General features: G+C 39.4%; 1 protein-coding gene across 3 annotated transcripts in view; it reads left to right on the forward strand.

The window, feature by feature from the left end:
* Window positions 1-26,892, forward strand: part of hhat (hedgehog acyltransferase) — a 252,183-nt gene that overhangs the window by 8,991 nt on the left and 216,300 nt on the right. For all 3 annotated transcript variants that reach the window (XR_012099591.1, XM_073050747.1, XM_073050748.1), the window contains exons 2-6: window positions 11,616-11,683; window positions 14,245-14,358; window positions 15,556-15,750; window positions 22,366-22,581; window positions 25,445-25,616. Coding sequence is in view for 2 of the 3 variants with exons in the window: in XM_073050747.1 (XP_072906848.1) it covers window positions 11,616-11,683; window positions 14,245-14,358; window positions 15,556-15,750; window positions 22,366-22,581; window positions 25,445-25,616 (765 nt within the window). In the remaining variant the exon portion in view is untranslated. The remainder of the gene's footprint in view (window positions 1-11,615; window positions 11,684-14,244; window positions 14,359-15,555; window positions 15,751-22,365; window positions 22,582-25,444; window positions 25,617-26,892) is intronic.

Genomic DNA, 26,892 nt, shown 5'->3' on the forward strand with positions numbered 1-26,892 from the left:
CTCTTTCAAGAGGTCACATTTTGGAGGCCTGCCACCTGTGTATCTTTCCCTTGCTATTCATGATTTCAACCCAAACCAATTCCACGTTATGATACACTGCCTCTGTGTTGTGACTCAACACCACTCTGATACATTCCTTGATTAACAACACTAAACTGCCTCGTTTTTCTTTGGCCTGCTCTTTTGGAACATTTCACCCTGAAATATTGAGTTCCCAATCCTGGTCCTGCTGCAGTCACGTGGCCATAATAGCTATTAGATCACAATCATATGGTGATATTTTATCCGATGCTTGCATTCAATTAAAGACTATAAAGAGCATAGAAAAGTATAGCACAGAATGGGCTTTTGGCCCACAGTGTTGTGCTGTGCAGGCCTATATAAATTACTTCACGTCCATAACCTATTTTTTCTTACATCCACTTGCCTATCTATGAGTCTTTAAAATGTCCCTGTTTGTTTCCGCCTCTACCACAGCCCCAGCAGTTCATTCCAGGCACCCACCACTCTGTGTAGATAACTGATCTCTGACGTTTCCCCTAAACTTTTGTTTGCTCACCCGAAGCAAATATCCTCTGGTTTTGGAGACTGCCGTCCTAGGAGAAAGGTGGTGGCTGTCCACTCTATCTCAGCCCCTCGTAAACTTATACACCTTTGCAAAGTCACTTTGCATCCTCTGTCACTCCAAAGGAAAGCCCCAGGTCACACAACTATTCCTCATATGACATGCTCCCTAATCAGACAGCATCCTGGTAAATATCCTCTGCATCGTTTCTAACGTTGTAGGAGTCTGCTACAGTTCACTTGTAACCTCTGTTTTATTTACCCTTTCCAAGTGGTTCAGGTGTTTATATTAGATAATTGAACGTGCATAAACTGTTTAAAGTATCAGGGCTTGCTGAGGGAGTACTCAGCAAGCTTTGAGTACAAAGCCAGGAAGTTGTGTTGAAACTTTGTGTAATAGCAGTGATTATTCTTTAGGAAGGATATGACAATCCAAGGGAGTGTTTTTTTTAAATTTATTCGTTTACGGGATGTGGGCTTCGCCAGCTAAGCCAACATTTATTGCCCATCCCCGGTTGCCCTTGAGAAGGTGGTGATGAGTGTGCAGTATTCTCAACTGGTTCTCCTTGGTTCTGTTCTGTAACCAGTTCCCTACCTGGATAGTTTGCAGGTTGGCTGTGATTAAGCTACCCACACTGCAGAAAGAAGAAGCCGGCAGCCCGGCAGCTGGCAGATTTATACTTGCTGGTGTCCCAGGCGCTCGATTCTATGTATGGGTGGATGTAACTCCGATGTTCAGTAGTTGGAAAGCAGCTGTGTAACCAAAGTGCAAGCAGGATCAATCCGTGGCTCCAGAAGGAAGTTATTTGGTACAGTTTCCAGGATTGTGGCGAAAGAGCAGAGGAGGGGGACTCTCCTCACCATAGGAGGGGGCAGCATGGTCTCCTGTACTGGGTCAATATGCTGATTTCATTTCTGTAATAGAAAATAGAAGTTAATTGATATGTCTCGGTAAGCACATTCCTTTTTTATTCTCATTGACTACACTAGGGGTTTTTTTTGGTTAGGATGGGTTTTATTTCAGATCTAAAGGTGAGGCTAGCACAATTTGTAATTTCACCCATGAAGTTCAGCACCTGCCCATGGAATATTGGGTACTGGAGGATGAAAATTGCTGCCCGATTTGGAATGCTTTTCTAGAAACTGTTATCTCATTAATGGCTATTCCTTTTTAATGGCAAGGAAGATCTTAACTACTGTCTAAGAGCTTTGGGCACTGAAATTTAACAGTAAACAATGTGGGAATTCTTTAGATTATTGTTTCTTTTGATATTTAAAAATATACACTTTCTCTCTTAACCCATTTATCCCATTTCTATATTTATTTTGCTTTGCATACTTGATTTGAATGAATTATTCTGGGTGACTTTCTCAGTTGGACTTTGTGCTACTTTTCTGGTTAAAAAGACATAATTGATTATAATTCACATAGAAACATAGAAAATAGGTGCAAGAGTAGGCCATTTGGCCCTTCGAGCCTGCACCGCCATTCAGTATGATCATGGCTGATCATCCAACTCAGAACCCTGTACCTGCTTTCTCTCCATACCCCCGATCCCTTTAGCCACAAGGGCCATATCTAACTTCCTCTTAAATATAGCCAATGAACCGGCCTCAACTGTTTCCTGTGGCAGAGAATTCCACAGATCCACCACTCTCTGTGTGAAGAAGTTTTTCCTCATCTCGGTCCTAAAAGGCTTCCCCTTTATCCTTAAACTGTGACCCCTCGTTCTGGACTTCCCCAACATCGGAAACAATCTTCCTGTATCTAGCCTGTCCAATCCCTTTAGAATTTTATACGTTTCAATAAGATCCCCCCTCAATCTTCTAAATTCCAGTGAGTATAAGCCTAGTCGATCCAATCTTTCTTCATATGAAAGTCCTGCCATCCCAGGAATCAATCTGGTGAACCTTCTTTGTACTCCCTCTATGGCAAGAATGTCTTTCCTCAGATTAGGGGACCAAAACTGCACACAATATTCTCACCAAGGCCTTGTACAACTGCAGTAGAACCTCCCTGCTCCTGTACTCAAATCCTTTTGCTATGAATGCCAACATACCATTTGCCTTTTTCACCGCCTGCTGTACCTGCATGCCCACCTTCAATGACTGGTGTACAATGACACCCAGGTCTCGTTGCATCTCCCCTTTTCCTAATCGGTCACCGTTCAGATAATAATCTGTTTTCCTGTTCTTGCAACCAAAGTGGATAACCTCACCTTTATCCACATTAAATTACATCTGCCATGAATTTGCCCACTCACCTAACCTATCCAAGTCACCCTGCATCCTCTTAGCATCCTCCTCACAGCTAACACCGCCGCCCAGCTTCGTGTCATCTGCAAACTTGGAGATGCTGCATTTAATTCCCTCGTCTAAATCATTAATATATTGTAAACAACTAGGGTCCCAGCACTGAGCCTTGCGGTACCCCACTAGTCACTGCCTGCCATTCTGAAAAGGTCCCGTTTACTCTCACTCTTTGCCTCCTGTCTGCCAACCAATTCTCTATCCACATCAATACCATACCCCCAATACCGTGTGCTTTAAGTTTGCACACTAATCTCCTGTGTGGGACCTTGTCAAAAGCCTTTTGAAAATCTAAATATACCACATCCACTGGCTCTCCCCTATCCACTCTACTAGTTACATCTTCAAAAAATTCTATAAGATTCGTCAGACATGATTTTCCTTTCACAAATCCATGCTGACTTTGTCTGATGATATCACCTCTTTACAAATGCTCTGGCGTGGTGTTATTTTCCATTGTGACTTCTCTGGACATCAACGAATTCTGATAAAACTGATCAATACGCAACAAAAGGCAAACACAACTAACGGTGAAATTCATGCCTTGAACAGAGGGATATGATGTGGATTTTGGCCATCAATCATTCCAACTGTTACTGCAAGAGTTTCTCTAGGTAGTGTCCTTGACCCACCAGTGCTTCAACAAAGGTATTCTTTCTGTCACAAGGTGAGAAATGGAACTGGAGAACTGATTGCATAAAGTGTAGTTCCATTCTCAATTCCTCAGCTATTGACACAGACCATGCCCGCAAGCAGCACGATGTAGACACCAAATGTGCATGAGTGCTAAGAGACCAGTAACATTTGTGCTGCAGAAGTGTAAGACAATGGCCATTTCCAAAAGAAGGGAGTTCAACCGCCTACCTTTGACATAAGTGTTATATGGTCAACTCATTCTCCAGGTTTACTCTGACCCAGGTCAACTGGACCAACTATAAGAAAGATAGCAGCTACAAGAATAGGACAGAAGATCATTATCTTATGATGAGTGACTCCTTGTGATACCCTAAGGCAGGGGTGTCAAACTCATTTTAGGTCACGGGCCGGATTGAGCAAAATGCAGCTTCATGCGGGCCGGATCAGTCGGACGCGTGCGAACGCAGCTTTCGTTGCCTCCGTTTTTTCAGCCTGCTCTCATGTGTCTCAGTCTCTGCTATAACTACAAAGTGTTTCACTTTACAAATTCCGTTTCTTATGAAGAAGACTGCCGAGCAAGACTGCCGAATAAACACTAAAAACCCTGAAAACCTGGTACCTGAATAAACTCAGCATTAGCCATATCATACGCCATAGGCGCTTCGATTACTGGGGCCAGCCTTAATAGTAATTAGATATTATCTCGCGGGCCAAAGATAATTCCACCGCGGGCCGGATTTGGCCCGCGGGCCTTGAGTTTGACATATATGCCCTAAGGTGTAAAACATTCATATTTTCCACTACCAGTGTGGTTGTATTATGTGCCATCTATGCTGCAGTTAGCATCCAAACTACTCTGACAGCACTTGGGACATTACCGCCAAGAAACTTGTCTGACATGAAAATATTACGTCCTGGTTTGGAAATGTATTGCAGGCTGTGAACTGGAATGGAAATACATTGCTGGGTATAAATCCTGACATGTCATTCATAGCACAACGGTGGGAATACCGCCACCAGGGGGTTGCCGCTGTTCAAAAGTATGGCTCACCACCACTCCTTTGCAAATGGGCGATAAATGCTGTTCATACCAGTGATATCCGATCTCAAATAATGAATGCAATGACAGAAAGGACCATCTAGCGTAAGGGCTCTGAAATGTCCCATCAAATCCAGGCCACTATTCCTGCATAATCGTGGCGTGTATCATTCATAAAAGAATTGATGTTGAATATTTTGATGTGAAGTAGTTGGGGTGTACTCTGGAGTTATGGAATATAGCCAATATTAATTTGGACGGCAACCAGTCTGAAGTTCCAAATGTAGATTGTAGATTGATTTTGAAGTACAGCTCAGAAGTTGGAGCTGCAGAATTCAAACCAAGAAATACTCATTGACCTGAGATGTCTGCATGAATGCAGATCAGAGACAAAGGTGATTCGCAGTCATTTTGGATGTCTGGAATGTTGCTGTGAAGATGGAGCTGTTTGAAAATCATATGTAATTCAAAGGAAGCATTATGGATACATTGTAACTATAGAATTGTCCTGCCGTTACCTTTGATCTTTAGCATATTAAAAATGTCATGCAATATTGGATCAGAGAGCTTCTTCTAGGAGTGTCTCCGGATGATGCCTTCTCGTGTTTTGAATAAATACAGGGATCTGTTCTGGGACCCTTACTCTTCGTGATTTTTATAAATGACCTGGATAAGGAAGTGGAGGGATGGATTAGTAAGTTTGCTGATGACACAAAGGCTGGAGATGTTGTGGATAATGTAGAGGGCTGTCAGAGGTTACAGCGGGACATTGATAGAATGCAAAACTGGGCTGAGAAATGGCAGATGGAGTTCAACCCAGAGAAGTGTGAAGTAGTTCATTTTGGTAGGTCAAATGTGATGGCAGAATATAGTGGTAAGACTCTTGGCAGTGTGGAGGATCAGAGGGATCTTGGGGTCTGAGTCCATAGGGCGCTCAAAGCAGCTGCGCAGGTGGACTCTGTGGTTAAGAAGGCGTACGGTGTATTGGCCTTCGTCAATCGTGGAATTGAATTTAGGAGCTGAGAGGTAATGTTGCAGCTATATAGGACCCTGGTCAGACCCCACTTGGAGTACTGTGCTCAGTTCTGATCGCCTCACTACAGGAAGGATGTGGAAGCCATAGAAATGGTGCAGAGGAGATTTACAAGGATGTTCCTGGATTGGGGAGCATGCCTTATGAGAATAGGTTGGAGTGACGGCAGATGAGAGGTGACTTGATAGAGGTTTATAAGATGATGAGAGGCATTGATCATGTGGATAGTCAGAGGCTTTTTCCCAGGGCTGAAACGGCTGCCACAAGAGGACACAGGTTTAAGGTGTTTGGGAGTAGGTACAGAGGAGATGTCAGGGGTAAGTTTTTTACGCAGAGAGTGCTGAGTGATTGGAATGGGCTGCCAGCAACAGTGGTGGAGGCAGATATGATGGGGTCTTTTAAGAGACTTTTGGATAGGTACATGGAGCTTAGAAAAATAGAGGGCTTTGGGTAAGCCTAGTAATTTCTAAGGTAGGGACATGTCCGGCACAACTTTGTGGGCCGAAGGGCTTGTATTGTGCTGTAGGTTTTCTACATTTCTATGTTTTTTTCTATGTTTCTATATCACCAGCTTCAGTGTCTCCCAGTGACTTTGATCACAGTCACTACAAAATGAAATGAAAATGATCAGGATAGAAGCTTAAGAGCTAGGAGCATTTGGAAGTGTTGCATGTAGCAGTAAATTCTGTTCAAATATTTCAGTCTACTTTCTGAACTGTAATAATTTACTATCAACTTTATATCTTTCGAAAAATCAATGTTCTTTTTTAAACTCTGCTTTATCGCTCACTCCCTCTCCTCACGTCCCATATTTCCTAAGAGGAATTGCCTTCCTCGAGACAGCATTTCATACCTGCTGGTGAAAGGCTGATAATCTGGGCTACAGAATGCTTTATATTCTTAGCAGAAGCAAGTGAATAGTTTGACTTGCATGTTCATTGCCGTGTCCTTTGATAATTATTTATTCTCCTTAACGTGCACAGCGACTACCAAGCTACAGAGGCAACAAAGCATTGTTACTTTGAACACACATTAAATATGACAGGTTAATTGAAAATTTAAATTTTTGAGAAAAACTGGCAGGCAGTGCTTTATTTCAAGTAATGATTCTGGTGTTAATAATTCAAAATTATTCTTAAAATATTATAACTGTGAAACACTACAGATGCTGAAAATCTGAAATCCTGTTCGAAGCGCTGAGCAGATTAAGCAGCACCCACAGAAAATGGAAACATTTAAGATTGACTACCCACTTTCATCAGAATTTTATATATCCTTAGTCTCACTTAATGCATATATTCAGAATCAGCTCAGAATGAAAAATTGTTAAATCTTCATTGGATGTATTATAAGAGTTTTGGACAAGGTTTTTACACATTTGTAAGGCAACATTTTAAAAGAATCATGAATGTTGTACTTTTTTCTATGTTAGATTCTGAATAACAGCAGGATTTAAAATCTCATTGAGTGCAGTCTCACTGCACACAACGTAGGAACTCCTTTCATGCTTACCCTTTGTGAAGATTATTTCTGCACAGTAATTTTTGTTTAAAACCATGCTATCTTCTCAGACTTTAATTCTGTATGAAATTTTCAAACACTTCATATTTGTATGTATCCTGAAAATCTAGCGATTAATTGAAGGTCACATCTTATTGTAAAAAGACAATTCTGACAGATTATTTCCTAAACTTGTTCATCAAGCAGGTGGCTATGCACCTGTGTATACAGTAAACTTATTCCAGAGTGAGGGAGTCATAAAACCTTAGCTTGAATCATGTCAGAGTGAATTATTGGAGTCACCTGTATTTTTTGTGGGTGATGAACCAGCTTAAACTTTTTCTTGACAACATCTGTTGAGTCTGTTGCAAGCTACCTCCGGATCAGCTGTATGTCTGGTCTATTAAACTCAAGAGTCTTGTTATTTGATTATGTGTATTTCAATGAGTTGGGGTAAATTTGCCCTTGGTAACTACGTCAAGAACATTTTTCTGAAAGAAGAGTGAGGAAGTTCTCCCTGATATCTTGGCCAATACTTATTTCTCAACCATTATCTCTGAAACCAGATTATCTGTCATTACCCCTTGCTCTTTGGTGGTTCGTGCTGATTATAAGTTGGTCAGCTTTTGTGTTTACAAGAAAATGTATACAAGAGGATACCACCTGCCTCACTATTCAAATAAACATGGTTGATTAGCCTCAGACTTAAACTTCTCTTCTGTGTCCATTTCCCCCATTTCCCTTAATACCCTGAACTTTCAAAAACTTATTTAAAGTGGAGCTAGATGCCTCCAATGATCTGACTTTCAAACATTCAGGGCAAAGAATTTCAGAAATTTACCACTTTTTATAAGAAGAATTGGCTACCTCTTAATTGTGTAACTGTGTCTGCTTGTTTGGACACACTAGTGGAAACATCTCAACAGGTATCTTGTCACATCACTTGGGATCTGGTGTATTTCAATCCCCCCTCATTTTTCCGAACCCCAAAGAGTACATTTCAAACTTCTTTAGCCTCTTCTGATAAATCATCCCTCTCATTCCAGGAATTAGACTGTGACTCTCTCTTGAATTTCTTCCAGTGCTGCTGTATCCTTGCAGTAAAATAAAGAGAACAGAATTGTCCATAGTACTCCCTCCAGATGTGGCCTCACTAAGTCTCTTTACAATTGTAATAATAAACTATTTCTCAACTGCACCCCCATCCCCCACTATAAAGTCCAATTCACTATAGCACTTATTGTGGCGACCCAATTACTAGCACACTCGAACCGGCTGACAATTAGCCAGAGCCAGAGACAAAGATACATAGCCTCAGGGAGTTTCTCTCCAAGTATCGAGTGGGGGGAGACAGGCTTTTAAGCAAGACTGTGTTTGTGAAATAAACTCATTCCGTGGTTGCAGTTTACCGACTCCGTGTCGTAATTTCAGCGCTGCGCGTAGCCCGCCGCTACATTATCTTCTTAATCACCTGCTGAATATCTGTTGAACTTCTGTGATTGAAGCACCTATATGTTGTAATCTTGATTTTGTTTTATGATCTGTGGGACTTGTGACAATGTGAATGACATGAGGCCCACGCGACACACAAAGGGCTGGAGGAGGCTCAAGCGGCATCTATGAAGGGAAATGTGTAGTTGAGTTTTTTGGGGTGAAGAGCTTTAATCTGAACTTGCACAAATGCATGTTTATCTATGTTTTCACCATTACTATGATTATGAATATCCCAAATAACAGACAGGAAAGTACGTTACATAGAATACTGACATGATTTGCTGCAGAATATATACAATCATAATTACCCAATTTCCACTGAATCGACGCAAGGCACTTCCCTACAGCATGAAAAGAAAATATCAAGAAACGACTTGTTTTAAAAACTGGATTTACTCAACATCCACTAACAAATGGTTTTAGTTATGGACTACACTTTATTGTCACCAAACAATTGATACTAGAGTGTACAATGATCACAGCGATATTTGATTTTGCACTTCGCGCTCCCTGAAGTACCAAATGAATAATAATAAAATTGAATATAATAAAAATATAAATTATAAATCATAATTAGAAAATAGAAAAGGGAAAGTAAGGTAGTGCAAGTCAGGTCCAGATATTTGGAAGGTATGGCCTAGATCCGGGTCAGGATCCATTCAGCAGTCTTATCACAGTTGGAAAGAAACTTTTCCCAAATCTGGCCGTACCAATCTTCAAGCTCCTGAACCTTCTCCTGGAGAGAAGAGGGACAAAAAGTGTGTTGGCTGGGTGGGTCGTGTCCTTGATTATCCTGGCAGCACTGCTGCGACAGCGTGCGATGTAAAGTGAGTCCAAGGATGGAAGATTGGTTTGTGTGATGTGCTGGGCTATGTTCATGATCTTCTGCAGCTTCTTCCAGTCTTGGACAGGACAACTTCCATACCAGGTTGTGATGCACCCTAGAAGAATGCTTTCTATGGTGCACCTATAAAAATTAGTGAAGGTTTTAGGGGACAGGCCAAATTTGTTCAGCTTTCTCAGGAAGTAAAGGCGCTAGTGAGCCTTCTTGGCAGTGGACTCTGCTTGGTTAGACCAAGTCAGGTCATTTGTGATATTCACCCTGAGGAACTTAAAGCTTTTGACCTGTTCCACCTGCGCACCACCAATGTAGATGGGGTCATGCGGTCCGCTACTCCATCTGAAGTCAACAACCAATTCCTTTGTTTTGCTGACGTTGAGGGATAGATTATTATCTTCACACCATGCCAGCAGGTTCTTAATTTCCTCTCTATACGCAGGCTCATCATTACCCAAGATACGGCCTACAATTGTGGTATCATCAGCAAACTTATATATTGAGTTCGATGGAAACTTGGCTACACAATCATGGGTGTACAGTGAGTACAGCAGGGGGCTGAGTACACAGGCTTGTGGGGCACCGGTGCTCAGAGTGATTGTAGAGGAGAGCTTGTCCCCTATTTTTACAGCCTGGGTCCTGTCTGTGAGGAAGTTGAAGATCCAGCTGCAGATCTGAGTGCTAAGACCCAGGTTCCGGAGCTTAGGAATCAGTTTATTAACGAACCAGATCTTAGTTATGGACAATTATTATTGACACTAACTGTCTGATGATATGTAAATTTGAACATATTTGTTGTATCACAGTCATTTATTGTCTAAAGAGATTAGATTTGTTTGTTGCTTTGACTCGTGTTATTCTATTGAAGTTCAAATAAACAGCCTGATGTTATAAATGAGGGGTTAGAAGGAGTCCTGAATTTGTTATTTAGAAATTAATTTTAAGTAATAAGTTCACAACTTCTTATAAAGCCTCACTCTCAGTCCACTTGGTTACATTACTGAATGACTTGTACTGTGTCTATTTATCTTTTCAAGAGAAAGCCAAGTTGGATGGGTTAAATGTTTTTCAAAAATAATCATCTTAATGATCACAGGGAATATTTTAAATATCTAATATACCCCTGTGTATTGCTGTTTAGAGAACTGCCGGTTTGCTCTCCTTTGAATTTTCATATACTGTAAATTGATGAGATTCTTGTCAAGAATTCACACCATTGCCCCACCAGCATCTGTGTTTTGCCTACTAGGATTCTTTGTTGTCCTTCTGATGTATCGATGGTTTTTTAACATGTATCACCTGTGGACAACTTGTGTTTAAAAAAAAACAATTATACGCATATTTACTTAATGCTCCACCAGAGTTGTTTCAAGGTTAATTCAGACATATTTATTTTAGGAACAATATTTACAGTTGGATATTTATTGTGGAAAAAGTTTGATAATAAACTTGGGAAGTAATGACGATTGTTTTCTCCCTGCTTTCGTTGATGATCGAATATCCTTCCGGAAGTACAGCTTTCACAAGACCAGTAAAGCATTTACAGTGACGGGCAACTTCACAGCTGCATTATGGGTAGCAGCTTGACTTCAGAAACACTGTCAATGCTGAATAAAGAATGAAGGAACTGAAATCAACTTCTATAATGATTTTAGTGAAAAATTATATGTGAAATGTTGTGTCACATTAGAGTTTTATTGGAATTAATTACCAGTGATGGCAAGAGATAGGTGTAGTGCAAACTAGTAAACCAAGTTTATTGTCTTATGTATTTTATGTGATAATAACAGTCAATAGTACTCCTTGTTCCTCTGTGGTCTTATAATATGCTCGTAACAGGCTTGGCTATGAGCTAATGAAAACTTGGTTAATGCTGCTGGGTCTGTCTTTCTACATTGCCGTCTATTCCTTCATAATGTGCTATTTGTTTCTTGCTTCAACTGCTTGTTGCCAAGAAGTAGGTCGAGCACTGACTCAGTGATCTGATACTTTATGAACCAGCTTTCTTAAATATTTTTGTCTCTGAATTCCAGATATACTGATTACAACAAAAAAGTCAAAGTTCAGCAGCTAGATTTATTTATGTTCGCATTGTTCTTCATTTCAGACTGTTAATTAAAATTCAAGCCAAGAAACGAATTTTATAATTGGCTTGGAATTTTCTCACATTGGATTCTGAACATGCGTTTTATTTCTAACAGTTTATGAGAAAGACCTTGACTCTGAATTTGGATTTGAAAATGGATTCTTCATTTGGGGTTTTAAGAAGGTAATTAGACCCATTTAATAATTATGTTGGCTTGTCTTTGCAGAATCTATTTTGATTGTAACTCAAGCTATACAGGTGTCCCCCACTTTACGAATGTTCACTTTACGCCACTTCAGTTTTACGAAAGACCTGCATTAGTAACCTGTTTTCGCATTACAGTCGGCCCTCCTTATCTGCGGGGGATTGGTTCCAGGACCCCTCGCGGATACCAAAATTCACGGATGCTCAAGTCCCTTATTCAACCTGTCTCAATCCGGTGGATCTTAGGACCCAGCGGAACCCCAGACCTTATTTAACCTGTCTGAGTGCGGTGGACATTAGGATCCAGCGCCAGAGCTCTGAATGTGCAGTGTTTCTGTTCGCGAAAATAATCACGATCATGATTGAAAATAAAGTGGAAATAATAAAGCGATCGGAAAGAGGTGAAACACCATCAGTCATTGGAAAAGCGCTAGGCTATGTCGGTCAAAGATCGGAACAATTTTTAAGTGAGAAAGGCTCTGCTCCAATGAAAGCTACAATTATTACTAAGCAACGCAGTGGTTTAATTATTGGGTTTTGGGTTTTTGATCTTCTACATCAACCCGGCACGATGGAGAGTGCACTCCATAGCGATCTGTCACTAGATCGAACTCGGGAACTTCCCGAGCCCGGTGCTGAAACATATGTTCTTAAGTGTTTTATATGTATAGAAAGGTAAAATATATACTAAGACAAACGTTTGACTAACTGACACTAAATAATACCAGATGTATGTGTTCTGACTTAGTAAGAGAACTTCCGATTTTTTTCGATCCCAATGCACAATAACCCACGCACATCCTCCCGTATACTTTAAATTATCTCTAGATTACTTATAATACCTAATACAATGTAAATGCTATGTAAAATGGTTGTTATACTGCATTGTTTAGGGAATAATGACAAGAAAAAAAATCTGTACATGCTCGAACAACAAGTGCTGGAAGAGCACTTCCGGGTTTTTGCGATTCATGGTTGGTTGAATTCTTGCATGCGGAATCCGCAGATAAGGAGGGCCGACTGTACAAAGAGGATTTTCGCATTTACGAAAATTTTTCCCATATTAAATTAAAGGTTTTTCGCTTTACACCATTTCAGCTTAAGAAAGGTTTCATAGGAACGCTCCACCTTTGTAAGGGGAGGGGTAACACCTGTACTAACAAACTTGGGATACTCAATAACAGATATACATTTCTTCCAAAGTGTGTTGATTGGTTTATTTAAATGCATTGTTCAGTCATATTCTTTTGGCATTAATAAGACTACTTTCACTTGTCACTAGTAGTTTTTGGTTAGGATACTTGCCTTTGACTATGAGTTTTGCAGATTTAAGCTCTGCTTCAGAGATTTGAGCATTGACTAAAGGGTGACTGTGCAGTTCCAGGAGACTTTTGCACCACTGCCGCTACTGTCATTTAGCTAAAAGGCTCCATGTTCTCTCTCCTGTGATATTAAGAATGCCTTGTCCTATGTTAAAGAAGAATAGATAAGTGCCAAATGCAGTGTTTATCCATCAGCCAACATTGTCTGCACCTTGGGATCTTGGCTCCTGCTACACTTAAGTATCACTTTGTATCTTTATAAATGCAAGATTAAATTCTACTTTATCTACACTTTGGATGTGACTTTATGTTACACAAAAGACTTGCTCATAACATTAATTAAACAAAGCACAAAATATAATGATTAGAAGTGTGAAAAAACTTGTAGGGGTGGAAAGGTGGACATCCTCTTCTGAATTTTCAGAATTGGAAAATATATTTAGCCAATACTGAGATGAAATAATTTAGAAAGTTTAGACAGGTTTTCAAACACACATATTCTGAAAAGGACATGAAAGAAATCCATATCAATGTGCTAAGAGGAAATAATCAATGTATGCTAAATGGATTCAGCAACAGCAAGACAGACATTCATTTTGTGCTGTTAATTAAGGAAATATATCCTAAGATGTTACCAGAGAAGGAATCAAGCATTGATAGACACTGAGCCAAAAGGGAAGTATTAAGGAGTTGACTAAAAGTTTGGTCGTTGAGATAGGTTTTGGAAAGAAAGTGGTAGAACATGTAGTCTAGGAAGTTGAAGGCACATATGTCTAGTGGGATCAGCGTTTGGAAAATATTGTGAATAAAAACTAATAAATAGTAGTTGATGGACAGTTATATTAAAAAATTCTTCCATTAATTCAATTAAAGCTCCTACAAAAATCTATCCTTGGGAAATTTCAAGAAAACCTGGCTCACATTAATTCCATTTATTTGCAGATTTGATGCCTAATTGACCCTGTACTCTCTGTAGAGCACATGCAGTTGTGGAGGAAGGAAACCAAAGTGGGTCAATATCCAGTATTTATTCTCTGTACTTGCTAATAGCTGCTGATGAAAAGTGTGCATGTGCTCAAGAAATTTGTGTGGAAATGGAATATACCTTGTCTGTGATGTTGAGTATTATTTCCTTTCTGCTGTTCTGGCAAAGAAACAAAAATGTATTGGTTGTTGCATTTGTTAAGATATTTTAGAGAACTCATCCTTGCTTTTCAGGACCCAACAGACTTTGAATGGAGCTTTTGGACAGAGTGGGTAAAGAAGTTGTTGCTGTGGACTCTCCTTGGTCACATAATCGTATCACAAGTGTCCAATGCCTTCTTTCCAAAGGTTTGTATTATTAAAGTGGTATTACTGGGGAACTCAGTGATAGGGTAGGGTGGTGCCTTTCTGAGAAAAAAAAACTTTATCTAGCTTTGCATATTTTTTCTACTAGCAGGTATGCCATCTTTTTAACAAAACATAGTGTATATAATGAATTTCAATGTACTATTTCAAAGTGTAAAAATTTATATAAGATTAAGCTCAAAGGAAATGAGTTATGTGCTGTTAATTTGTTAGTAGTTATGAAAATATGCAAATGCACAGAGGGTATGCTTAAAATATGTGTGTGTGTGTGTGTATGTATGTATGAACGCACATATATTTTAATACGGCATTTGTTTTTGAAATTATAGAGTCATAGAAAAGTACAGCCCAGAAACAGGTCCTTTGGCTCATCTAGTCCATACCAAAACCATTTAAACTGACTACTCCCATCGCCCTGCACCGGGGTCATAGTACTCCATATCTCTACTATCCGTGTACCTATCCAAACTTCTCTCAGATGGTGAAATCAAGATTGCGTGTGCCTCTTGTGCTGGCAGCTCATTCCAAGCTCTCATGACCCTCTGAGTGAAGAAGTTTCCCTTCATGTTCCCCTTAAATTTTTCACCTTTCACCCCTAACACATGACCTCTGGTTGAAGTCCCACCCAAAGTCAGTGGAAAAAGCCTGCTTGCATTAACCCTATCTATATCCCTCATAATATTGTATACCTCTATCAAATATGCTCTCAATCTTCTACTTTATAAGGAATACAGTCCAAACTATTCAATCATTCCTTATAACTCAGGTCCTCCAGACCTGGCAACATCCTTGTAAATTTTTTCTGTACTCCTTCAACCTTGTTTATGATTATGAATTCCAAAATGGATATCATTACATTGAAAAATCATGCAGTTAACTACTTCTAAGGACTGAATAGAGTGAAACTACCATATAATTTTGTAATCCAATTTCCAATTGCTTATTTCTTATATTGTGAAATTATTATTTTAATAATTTATGCTCTTTCACTTCATAAACTGACAATTAGTATTTTATATACTTAACAAATTCTACTAAAACAAGTTTGAATCTTAAGGTTGCTATCTTTCAGAAGTATTAAAATATAACTTGCTTGCACCAAGGCACAGGAGAAGCAGGGCTATGAGGAAAGGTTGAAGGTATTTTCACAATAGTAATATGAGAATTCTTTCTCTTCAGTTTAGGATGTGGTTGTTTATGATCTATGGGATGTCGGCCTGTTTCATTACAGTTGGCTGTAAAGGTCTGGCAGTGATATTGCTGCATTTGCTCATCTCCTTTGCTGTGGCCCAATTGCGAGTGCCTGTGTTTTCCTGGCTCTGCTCAGTTTTACTGCTGTACAGCTTACAAATTGACTCTCTTGGAAGAACTCTGGTAAGAATGTGAAATATAAATGTGCAGAAAAGCTGATAAATCTTGATTTTATAGACTTTCTGAAATCAATAATAAAACTAGTGAACGATTACTTAATTACTAATTATGCTTCACTTATTTTGCAGATAATTCTGCAGCTTATAAACTGCTTCTAGAATCAACTGGCCTACTTTGCCATTGTTAATTATAAGCATGCGCATAAAACAACAAATTACTTGGAATATCACATGGTGTATTGTTATTGGCTTCTTATTGTCGCAAGAACCAAGCCTGTCTTGCATGCTGTTATACAGATCAAATCATTGCACAGAGCATTAGACCATAAGATATAGGAACAGAATTAGGCCATTTGGCCCATCGAGTCTGCTCCGCCATTTCATCATGCAGTGAGCTAGAACAAGTTAATAACAATGCAAAATAAAGTGTAAGAGCTTTCAGAAAAAACTGCAGTGCAGGTAAGGGATAAAGTGCAAGATCGTAACCAGGTAGCTCAGAAGAGTCCATCTTATTATACGAGAAGTCCAATTTCATGAGAGTGATATGAAGTGGAAGAGGTGATTGACAGATTTAGGTTACGTGCTATTAAATAGGTAATCACAAGGCTTCATGATAACATTCATTAAAAAAAATACAAAAATAACAGACTATTCTATCCCTTGGACCTATTCCACCATCTTTGTCTTCAATTTTTAACTGACTCTGAGTGACGACATTTATTTGTATCTCTATCTGGATATTTTGCAATAGAGTAATGCACACAGTGTGCTGGAGGAACTCAGTGGGTCAGGCAGCATCTATGGATGGGAATAAACAGTCGACATTTCAGGCTGAGACCCTTCATCAGGATAGAGAACTTCATCTCAGCCCGAACCGTAGGCTGTTTATTCCCATCCAGAGATGATGCTTGAGCTGCTGAGTTGCTCTGGCACATTGTGTGTATTGCTCTAGATTTCCAGTATCCTCAGTACCCCTTGTGTCTTTTGAGGCAGTGACCTATGATTCTAGTTATGCCACCAGCAGAATTATCAATGCTCTATCTACCTTGTCAAGCCTCAAAGATTTTTCTATGTGTCAATGAGACCTTTGTTCATTCTTATAACTTAAAACGGAATAGGCCCAGTCTGCTTAATTCTCCTCATAGTCAAGCCACTTGTATCAGGAGAGATCTGGTTCCCCTTGTTTGTGTATCCCTTAATCTGAGTCTGTTCAGGCCAAGCAGTCCTGTAGAAAATATTCCACTTGAAGTGTGACCAGGAGCCCACATATCAAGAAGAAATCTTTATTTTTGTATCAAAACACACTTCGTAATAAATGCAAGTGTAACTTTTGCCTGCCTTATCTGTCAGTGATTTGGGTAGAAGGGCATCCAGGTGCCTCTGAGTGCCAGCGACTTTCAATCTCCTTTTGTCACTTTGGTCTTAATGTACATTCAGTTTTTTTTTAATGTAATGTATATATTGGTTCCAGCAGGTTCCTGACAATATCTTTAAAACATTATTTAATAATTGTGAAATATTAAAAATATTATAAAATATTTGAAGTTAGATAACAACACTTTTTTGTTTCAAAGTATGGGAGGTTTTGTTTTTCTTGAAAACATTATGCAATTTGACAATCTGTTAAGGTGCACAATTTGTCTGTCTTATTCAGAAAGACAGTTGTTATTGATCTGGCTGAGGACACAGTTCTTTAATAATTTACCTTTCTGCTTCTTGGCAGTGTTCTTTATAGAGTAAACTTCATTTCGCATTTCCTGCCATAGTAGAAGGAACCCCGGTCATAAGCCCGAGAGTTTACCTTCAGCTGTGCATCCATGTTTGCTGACATTATAAACTGAGCTGTGAAATGTTTGCGAAATGTTTGGGTGCAAGTAGTGGCAGATTGGATCATGATCCAAATTAATTTATCTATTACGGTAAAAAGAATAGTAAAATGGAAAGTGAGACAAATTTGTCATTAATTGGATTGTAGGGATCATAAATACTTATTAGAAAATGAATATGCAAATACATATCAAGTGATTGGGAAAACAGTAGTCTGTTGGCCTTTACTCAAGAGGCTTGGTTATTAAGGGTAAGGAAAATTTGTTACACTATATATGACTTTGGGCCCATAGATAAGTATAGCACATAGTTTTTTCTCACCCTGCCCGAGGAAGAATATGGAGTGGATGGTGCTGGGAGTGTGAGCCAGAAGTTTTTTTAGATGATTCCTGGAATGCTAGGCTATTTAGTGAGAGGAGGTTGAGATGAATGAGTCTTTAGTTTCCTCAAGTTTAAGTTCAAGTTTATTGTCATTCAACCATATGTGAGTATACCGCCAAACAAAACACCATTTCTGCAGACAGAGCTGCTCAGCACAGTACACAATGCATAAAGTAATAGTAACACGAATTAACAAATAATAAGCTGTATTTATGGCACAAGGTTACAAGTTAATAGTGTAGTGCTACTGGCGCTTCAGACGTGGTAAGATCTGGGTGGTGGCAGAGAGTTGAGTCATATCACAGCCCTGGGGAAGAAGCTGTTTCCCATCCCAGCAATCCTAATGCGACGGTACCTCCTGCCTGATGGTAGGGAATCAAACAGATTGTTGGACGGATGGGAGGGTTTTCTGTGATTTAGCTTTAAAAAGTGATCTCACTAAAACAAAATTTTTGGCAGGTAGGGTAGGTTCATAACAACCCTTTTTCTGGTTGAAGAATCTGTAATTACGATTACTAGCTTCACAGTAAGGGGATAACTGTTGAGTACTATATGGGTGCTAAGAAAATCGGGATATGGCTAGAATGGGTAAGTGGAATGCGTATGGAGTTACATCCATGGACTAATTGAATGAAGGACCAAGTTTAGTGAGGTTATGGACCACTGTTCCTTTTAGGTGCTTGTGTTTTATGTGAGCAGTAATTTATAATTAATTTGTGTATGGAACTATGTTGAAGAATGCAGATAGATTATAAGTGCATTCCCAGTTCATATTAGACATAATCTATATAGGTTATATATAATAATAGTAATTTTAATTGGGTATTTCTGTATATTCAGAATTAGAAGAAATGGAGGCCTAGTGATGTGGCTTTCACTATTTTCACAGGATGTCTGAAGTTCATTTTACTACAGTGGTTGCATTGTGAGTAGTTTTTGCCCCGTATCTAAGAAAGGGTGTGCTGGCATTGGAGACGGTTTAGAGGAGGTTCACAAGAATGATTCCTGGGAATTAAAGGGTTAATATATGAGGAGAATTTGATGGCTCTGGGCCTGTACTTACTGGATTTTTGAAGAATGAAGGGGGATCTCTTTGAAACCTATCGAATATTGAAAAATTGAGTGGACGTGGAGAAGATGTTTCCTATAGTGGGGCAGTTTAGGAATAGAGGGCACAGCCTCAGAATGCAGAGATGAGAAGGAATTGCTTTAGCCAGAGAGTGATGAATCTCCGGAATTCCTTGCCACAGATGTAGAGGCAAGTCATTGGGTTTATTTAAAGCAGAGTTTGCTTGATTAGTCAGGGCATCAAAGGTTACTAGGAAAAGGCAGGAGAATGGAATTGAGAGGGATAATAATTCAGCAATGGTGGAGCAGACTCAATGGGCTGAATAGCTTAATTCTGCTCCAATGTTTTATGCATTAACAGAAGAATCTTTGTTTAAATATGTTTGAATTTCTATTTCCGGTTTGCATAATTTGGGGATATCTGTATTTGTGTCCAGGCCTCAGTAGGGTATTGTGGCCAATTATTTTAATTTTAAAGAAATTGATAACAGAATGTTCTTGATCAATAAAATGTTTAAACTCCACTTCATATACAACAATATCCTTTCACGTAGTTTAAAAATGGGAAAAAACCATTGTGAAAAAGAAAACACTTGTTGCTTCTTTCTGGCAAGATACAGTACCTCTGACATTATACATTCCACTTTTGGTGCTTAGGATTCCATGAGATACTCACTGATCTTCACATTGTGAAGGACCTCGCAGATATACTTTTCCTTCTAATGTTGATCATCGTGTCTCACGTACACTGTGAAACTTGGTTCACATAATGAGGACATTGTATAATATTATCTGCCATAATAATGGCTTTGGCCGTTATGCATAGTTGCTTATTCATTCTGTAAGTGGGGTGTTGTACAGTTTTCCTATTGACCAGAAGTTTTTTAAAAGACTGATTGCATATGCTTCAAAATACTGACAGGTTAGGTAAACTGTTCCTCCTGAGAGTTCTATGATTGAAGCAAAGAGCAGAGGCATGAAATATAAATGGACCTTGATTGAGAATAAAGACAAGGAATGGCAATTACTTTTGCTGTTTCCAAAATTGAAATCTGGAGGCAAATTACTGGCACACTCTAACCGGCTGTAATTGAAGGAGAGCAAAGATAAATGTGCTCATCAGTACTGCACACACACACGCCTTGCAGAGCTCAACAAGTATGTAATCCTCAGCAGTGACGGACCCACACATCCTGGGAGTACCATTTCATGCTTGATGTCAAAAATGCATGGTGATTACAGATGAAGGTGGTGGACGTGGGACAGCAACCAGTAACTGTAGCTCCCAGCTTAGAGATTTCTTTCAGCCTTTGCAGCCACGGATGTATAGTTTCCAAAAATCATGTGTGTTCTTTTGCACTAAATGAGTCACTGCACTGCCACAGTGCTTTTCCCTGTGATCAGAAACCATATGAGCACCAGCTGAGGCAACGTTCTTTCTCTTGAACACTGCCAGATTAATAGGGGGATGATTTGGCCATTGTCTGTTGTAGCTGAAGTCTATCAGCCCCCCAAGCTCCGTATCTTTTTTGGGTGAAGATATTGCCGCCAGCTCCTTTATGATTCCTTGTCCTTCACATCCATTCAGTGTGCTGTTACCAGGAAAAAAATGCCCATGTATCGCAATAACTAAGATTAAAATAATTTCTTAGCTACAGAGAGAAGTAAAAGTGCTAATGCAGCATAAACAACCAACGCATAAAATAAGATGTTGCAAGCAGAACTGAAAATGCAAACAAGCAAAAATCTCCCGAGGCAAATGATGGCATGGATTTCAGGTTTTATAATGGACAAGCAGTATATAGTAGTCACGCCCGAAGGCAGCAATTGTGGCATCATAATCAATTCATTGGCCTCATTCATCCTAAAAGTTGCTAGTTATCTCCACCTCCTACTGCTAGTGTGATTTTCAGCTGTTGACAGACCCTTGGAAATGGGTGTAGCTGAGACACAGGAACTGATTTATTAAAGCTATCATCATGGATACGAATGTTGCAAATTCAAAATCCAACTTAAAGAATTGTGTGAAATTTAAATGGAGCATTTGCCAAGATTTTCTTTCTATTCATGTTGAGTCCAGTAGGTGGGGTTAGAGTTCATTACAGTTTCATTCAAGGAGCCTGGGGTGCTGGCCCTCCTCCACTGAAGCTAAAGTATTTCAAATCTCATTAACTATTAGTGCAGTTTGGAAAACTAGACAAAGGATGCTGTAACAAGGCTGTAATAATTGAAGAGACTCATTATAATTCTGGAAAAGATCTATTACAGTATAAATCAGTAATTCTTTAGGAAACATTTGAGCTTATAGTTCTGGGTAGTACTGACTTTCTAAGCAGGCAAGATTAGTTTCTTTTTTAGGATTCAGCAGTCTATTTGTAATCTTAACTTTTACAGAATCCATCACAGATCCAGAAGAACAGTTAGAATTTCATCTAGAAATGTATGCATAATTTATGTTCCTATTGGCCGGCTGGTTTGGAAGATCTAATTAAAATGCCCTGCAAATTCTATCATTTACAGCAATGGTTTTTTTGTGGCTACTGATAGTTTTACCAGGAACCTGATCACTTGCTGCATTGTCAGGGATATCACGGTTTTCTTCCGAGACTTTGGTGGCACATCGATGAAAGCACGAGTTGTGTACAATGCCATACAATGGTACTCAACATATGTTTGGACACTAACTAGTTGCCATTACTTTAGGTCCTTGCCTTGACAACACGCATAAGTCTCATCGATGCGATTTATAAGGAATTTTGAAAATTTGTTTTCCTTTTTCATTCTGCAAGCCGAGCATCCCATTTACTACTAAATTACTCGTGCAGTACAGCAAAAATTCTGTTGTTCTTTGTAAAACATATAAGCTAAACCTACACATTCAAGTTTAAATCTGCCTTTACTTTAATACTCATCTGGCCTTGGTTTAGCAATCAGGATTATCTTTGAGCGGGGAAGTAGAGTTCTGCTGGAAGCCCACATTGGCTACGTGGCTCTTCAGTTGGGGACTATACATGGGGATTGTCCTGAGTTGCCTCTGTATAGCTGAGATAAATATGAAGGTGAACCCTGCTTGTCCAGGGTCAGTGCCTCTGACCAGAATTGCTGGTGTTCAGCTGATAAAACTCCACTGAATTTTGACTTCTCTGTGTATGCTGCTGAATCCCCGGAATCCAGTTATAAAGAACAGTGACTGGTTTTTCGATTACTTCATTATAGCTTGGTTGTAAATAATAAGTAACACAGTTCTATTCAAATTCTCATTACCTTTGCAGATTGTGAATAGGACTGTGCTTTTAAAGTTTTATTTTCATGGTAGCTAACTGATACTTGCTTTTTGATTCAGAAACGCTGGTATGAGACAGAGAATGAATATTTCCTGCTGTTATTCTGCTTGGCTCTTTGCAATCTGCGTTACACAAGCTTCTGTCTGGAGTATTGCTGGGACCATGGCTCTCCTCAGAGGCATTGTAGATCCTTCTGTTGGCTGCTGGCTTACGTTTTCTATTATCCTGTATTTCATAATGGACCCATCATATGCTATGATGACTTTAATAAACAGGTGAGTTCACCTATTCACACATTTTTGGAAGCAGATCAAAACACAAAAAATACAACTGCAGATGCTGTGGATCAAAGAATACGTACACGACGCTGGAAGAACTCAGCGCTGCCTGACCTGCTGAGTTCTTCCAGCGTCGTGTACGTATTCTTTGGAAGCAGATCACCTGCTTTAAAATATAAAGCTGGAACTTATGGTATCAAATATTGTGTCGTGTTGTAGCCAAAGTGTTTTCAAATATACCAAAGGGACCATGTTGATATTAGCCAGTTTTTGGTAAATCGGTTTTACAATGTTGATCAAACATTTTGTTTTAATTAGCTCATTTGGGATGCTGGTTGTTAAATTGGCCATATAGCAATAGTTACTAGACTTGAAATGCATTACATAAATGCAGTTTATATTTGTATTTAATTGGGAACAGTAACCATGGCTGGCGGTGCTGCTACCATTTTGGACTTTTCTAGCTTTCTGTCTTTACTTTTGAAACTCCCTGACTTGTGACACAGCTACAACATTTTAAATGCTACTTCAAAACTTCAGTGTGTTTGTTTCCCACTGGTAACTCAGGTATTTGTGAAAGAGAAATACCACGGAAGCATAACAGAAGCATATGAATAAATACAGTTTATTGAATTCTGACGGCAACTAAGCTACGTTTCTGGGGAATGGAAGGATATTCAGCTCAGAGCCTCCAGGAACAATACTGTTTAATCTTCTCTATCATTGCGAAATGAAACACATGTGCTTAACTACAACAAGCTTGTGGACGGTTTTATATACTTCTCTCTGAAGATGGAAGAATATCCAAATAGAGCAGAAGACCTCAACACCTAAAAGTATTATCTCTGATTTCAAGATGAGTTAGCTGTTCCTAAACTGTTCTCACTTGTCTGAATGAATTGCTAGTGCTTGCTTTTCAGCAGAGGGCTTGTTTTTCTTTCTAGTGTACGCGAATTAAAAAAACAAATCAGAATTTGGGCACTCTACAGCACTGTGGGAGAACTTGACAGTCAAATTAACCTACATACCCAAAATGCTGGTGGAACGCAGCAGGCCAGGCAGCATCTATAGGGAGAAGTGCTGTCGACATTTCGGGCCGAGACCCTTCATCAGGACTAACTGAAAGAAAAGATCACCAGTCAAATTAACCTGATAGTTGAAGATCTATGATAATAAACAAGCGGGCAGCCTACAAATCAATAATGTAAGACTGGTTAACAAGTGTAGGAGGCACACTAGAAGTTGGCCTAGTAATCAGACAAAGCAATTGGGAATTTTTTAAACATAGGAAAACATACCACTGCCTCACTTTCAGAGGAGACTGAAGAGTGTTGGGCTTTGCACATCCATACTCACATCATTCTACAGACGTGCAGTTGAGAGCATCCCAAAGAGCAGTATATCTGCATGGTATGGAAAATGCACTGTGTCAGACAGGAAGACTCCACAACTGGTAGTCAAAACTGCCCAGCTCGTCACTGGTACCAGTGTACCTGCCATCAAGGACGTGTAGACAGAAAGGCAGTGGAAAAGGGCCTGTAACATCATGAAGGATTCCACTCATCCTGCTCGTGGACTGTTTGTTGCACTCCCATCAGGAAGGAGGCTGCATAGCATCCACACCAGGACCAACAGACTCAAAACAATTACTTTCCCCAGGCAGTATGGCTGAACAACACCTACACCCACCCAGTAACTTACCCCTTCAGTTTCCCAACTACTACTAACTTCATCATTTCTTATCCATCACCTGATGTACAGACAATCCTGTGCCTAGTGTCACTTTATGGACATACAGTCAATCTACGTATATTTATAAGCTATCATGTCTTTATTGTATATTATTATTATAGAACATAGTAGTCTACAGCACATTACAAGTCCTTCAGCCACAATATTGTGCCAACCAAGTAATCTACTCTAGAAACTGCCTAGAATTACCCTGCCGCATAGCCCTCTATTTCTCCAACTTCTATGTATCTATCCAAGAGTCTCTTAAAAGACCCTATTGCATCCACCTCCACCACCATGGCCAGCAATGTATTCCACATACCCACCACTCTTTGTGTGAGAAACTTAAACCCTTGACATCCCCTCTACCAGAAATTCTTCCAAGCACCTTAAAACTATGCTGTCTCGTTCTAGCCATTTCAGCCCTGGGAAAAAGCCTCTGACTATCCACATGATCAATGCCTCTCATCATCTTATACACCTCTATCAAGTCACCTCTCATCCTCTGTCACTCCAAGGAGAAAAGGCCGAGTTCACTCAACCTATTCTCATAAGGCATGCTCACCAATCCAGGCAACATCCTTGTAAAACTCCTCTGCACCCTTTCTATAGTTTCCACATCCTTCCTGTAGTGAGGTGACCAGAACTGAGCACAGTACTCCAAGTGGGGTCTGACCAAGGTCTTGTATAGCTGTAATATTACTTCATGGCTCTTGAAATCAATCCCATGGTGTTTCTTATCTTATTGAGTTGTTTTGTTGTGTGCATCGGATCCGGTGTAACAATTATTTTGTTTTCCTTTACACTTGTGTACTGGAAATAACATTAAACAATCTTGAATCTTGAATGTTAAACAATCTTCTTGTTGTTTGAATCATTGTTCAATGTCAGAATTTTATGGTTACAATGGGTTTATAAGGCATGTTTTCAGAATAAAGGAGGTATAATAAACTGCAAAACATCTGAAACGATGCACGAACTCATTTCTTTAAATGTGTTGCACTTCTTATACATGGGTACTACTTGTCCAGATTAAAGGGAAATACAGATGTCAAAAGCAAAACAATTTACTTGATTGCTTTTCTACGCTTGTATTTGGAATCACTCATTTTTATCTTTCAAATGGCAGATGCAGAGAACAGAGACATCTGTGCCAAAAGCAGATCTTGTGCGCTTGTTCCTGGGTGCAGTGCGCATTTTCTTCTGGTGGTGGCTCACCGAGTCCATGCTTCACTTCATGTACATTCACGCCATCCAGCATCAAGAAACGATACTGGAATCTGCTTCTTATTGGACATTAGGTTAGTGTAATGCTTCTATTTAATGAAAAGGGCAATAAATTTTCTTAGCAAACAAGTTGCATTTTATATTTGTAATCCTGAGTATTGGCTCTTTTTGTATTATGGGTATCTGGTGGTTTGAAAGTAAATGATTCTATATGATTCTGAATTGCAAATCCATGGCTTGACAACAGGATGCTGGAGTGGAATTGTTAAATTCAAAAATTGACAGCGTCGTGTTATTTAGTAACTTTGTAGTGAAGCATCATAAAATGCTTCATAGCTCCATGATCGGGCAAGAATGAGTGAGTCAAAGCTGGAGACATCGGGAGCGGGTGACCAAAGTGATGATATTTTTAAGGGTTTGTCACGTTTTGTAATTGTATGAAGCAGAAAAACTCTACCTAAATGTGACAGGAAGAAAATAACGTGATTGGTGTCAAAGGGATTAGCTAGATCTATGGCTTTGACATATTTATTGCTGTGGTTTGCAAGGAAAGGAAATTTATTTCTTTAATTTATACATGTTCAAATACTACTATATCTCAGCATAATAGTTATGAACTGAAGCAGTCCAAATAAAGAGAGAAATAATGGAGGAAGAAATTGACAGATATTTATTTACCTCAGCTTATCACCTGAACAGAGACATGTTATAGAGGCAATTCGTTTGTTCAGTATGTGCCATGTTTTCTGATGTAGGCGATCATGGTCTTTCCATGACTGTGATTGTTCTTGGCAAATTTTTCTACAGAATTGGTTTGCCATTGCCTTCTTCTGGGCAGTGTCTTGGCAAGATAGGTAACCGCAGCTACTATCTACACTTTTCAGAGATTGTCTGCCTGTGGTGTCAGTGGTCGCAAAACCAGGACTTGTGATATGAACCAGCTGCTCATACAACCGTCCACTACCTGCTCCCATGGCTTCACGTGACCCTTACCTGGGGGGGCTAAGCAGGTGATGCATCTTGCCCAAGAGTGTCAACTCCTTTGATAGAGACATATCTCCATCCCGACACCCTATATACATAGTATTCTATATACTACAACTTCTAAATAGACATCCACAGCATAATAAATTTTAAATTGTCCCATTCAGGCCTAAATTTTTAACCACTGTAGATGTACCACCACCCTTCCATGGTGGAGACTATTATACATGTGAAATAAAATGCCATGGTTTTGAAGAAACGTTTTGTACTAGGTGTTGATGTACAGTCCAACAAAATATGATGTATATAATGCCCCTGTTTATAATGAAGGCAAAAGTTAAACCAAAGGCAAGAGTGCAGTAACAT

Source organism: Hemitrygon akajei, chromosome 7, assembly GCF_048418815.1.
Source record: "Hemitrygon akajei chromosome 7, sHemAka1.3, whole genome shotgun sequence".
Lineage (NCBI taxonomy): Eukaryota > Metazoa > Chordata > Chondrichthyes > Myliobatiformes > Dasyatidae > Hemitrygon > Hemitrygon akajei.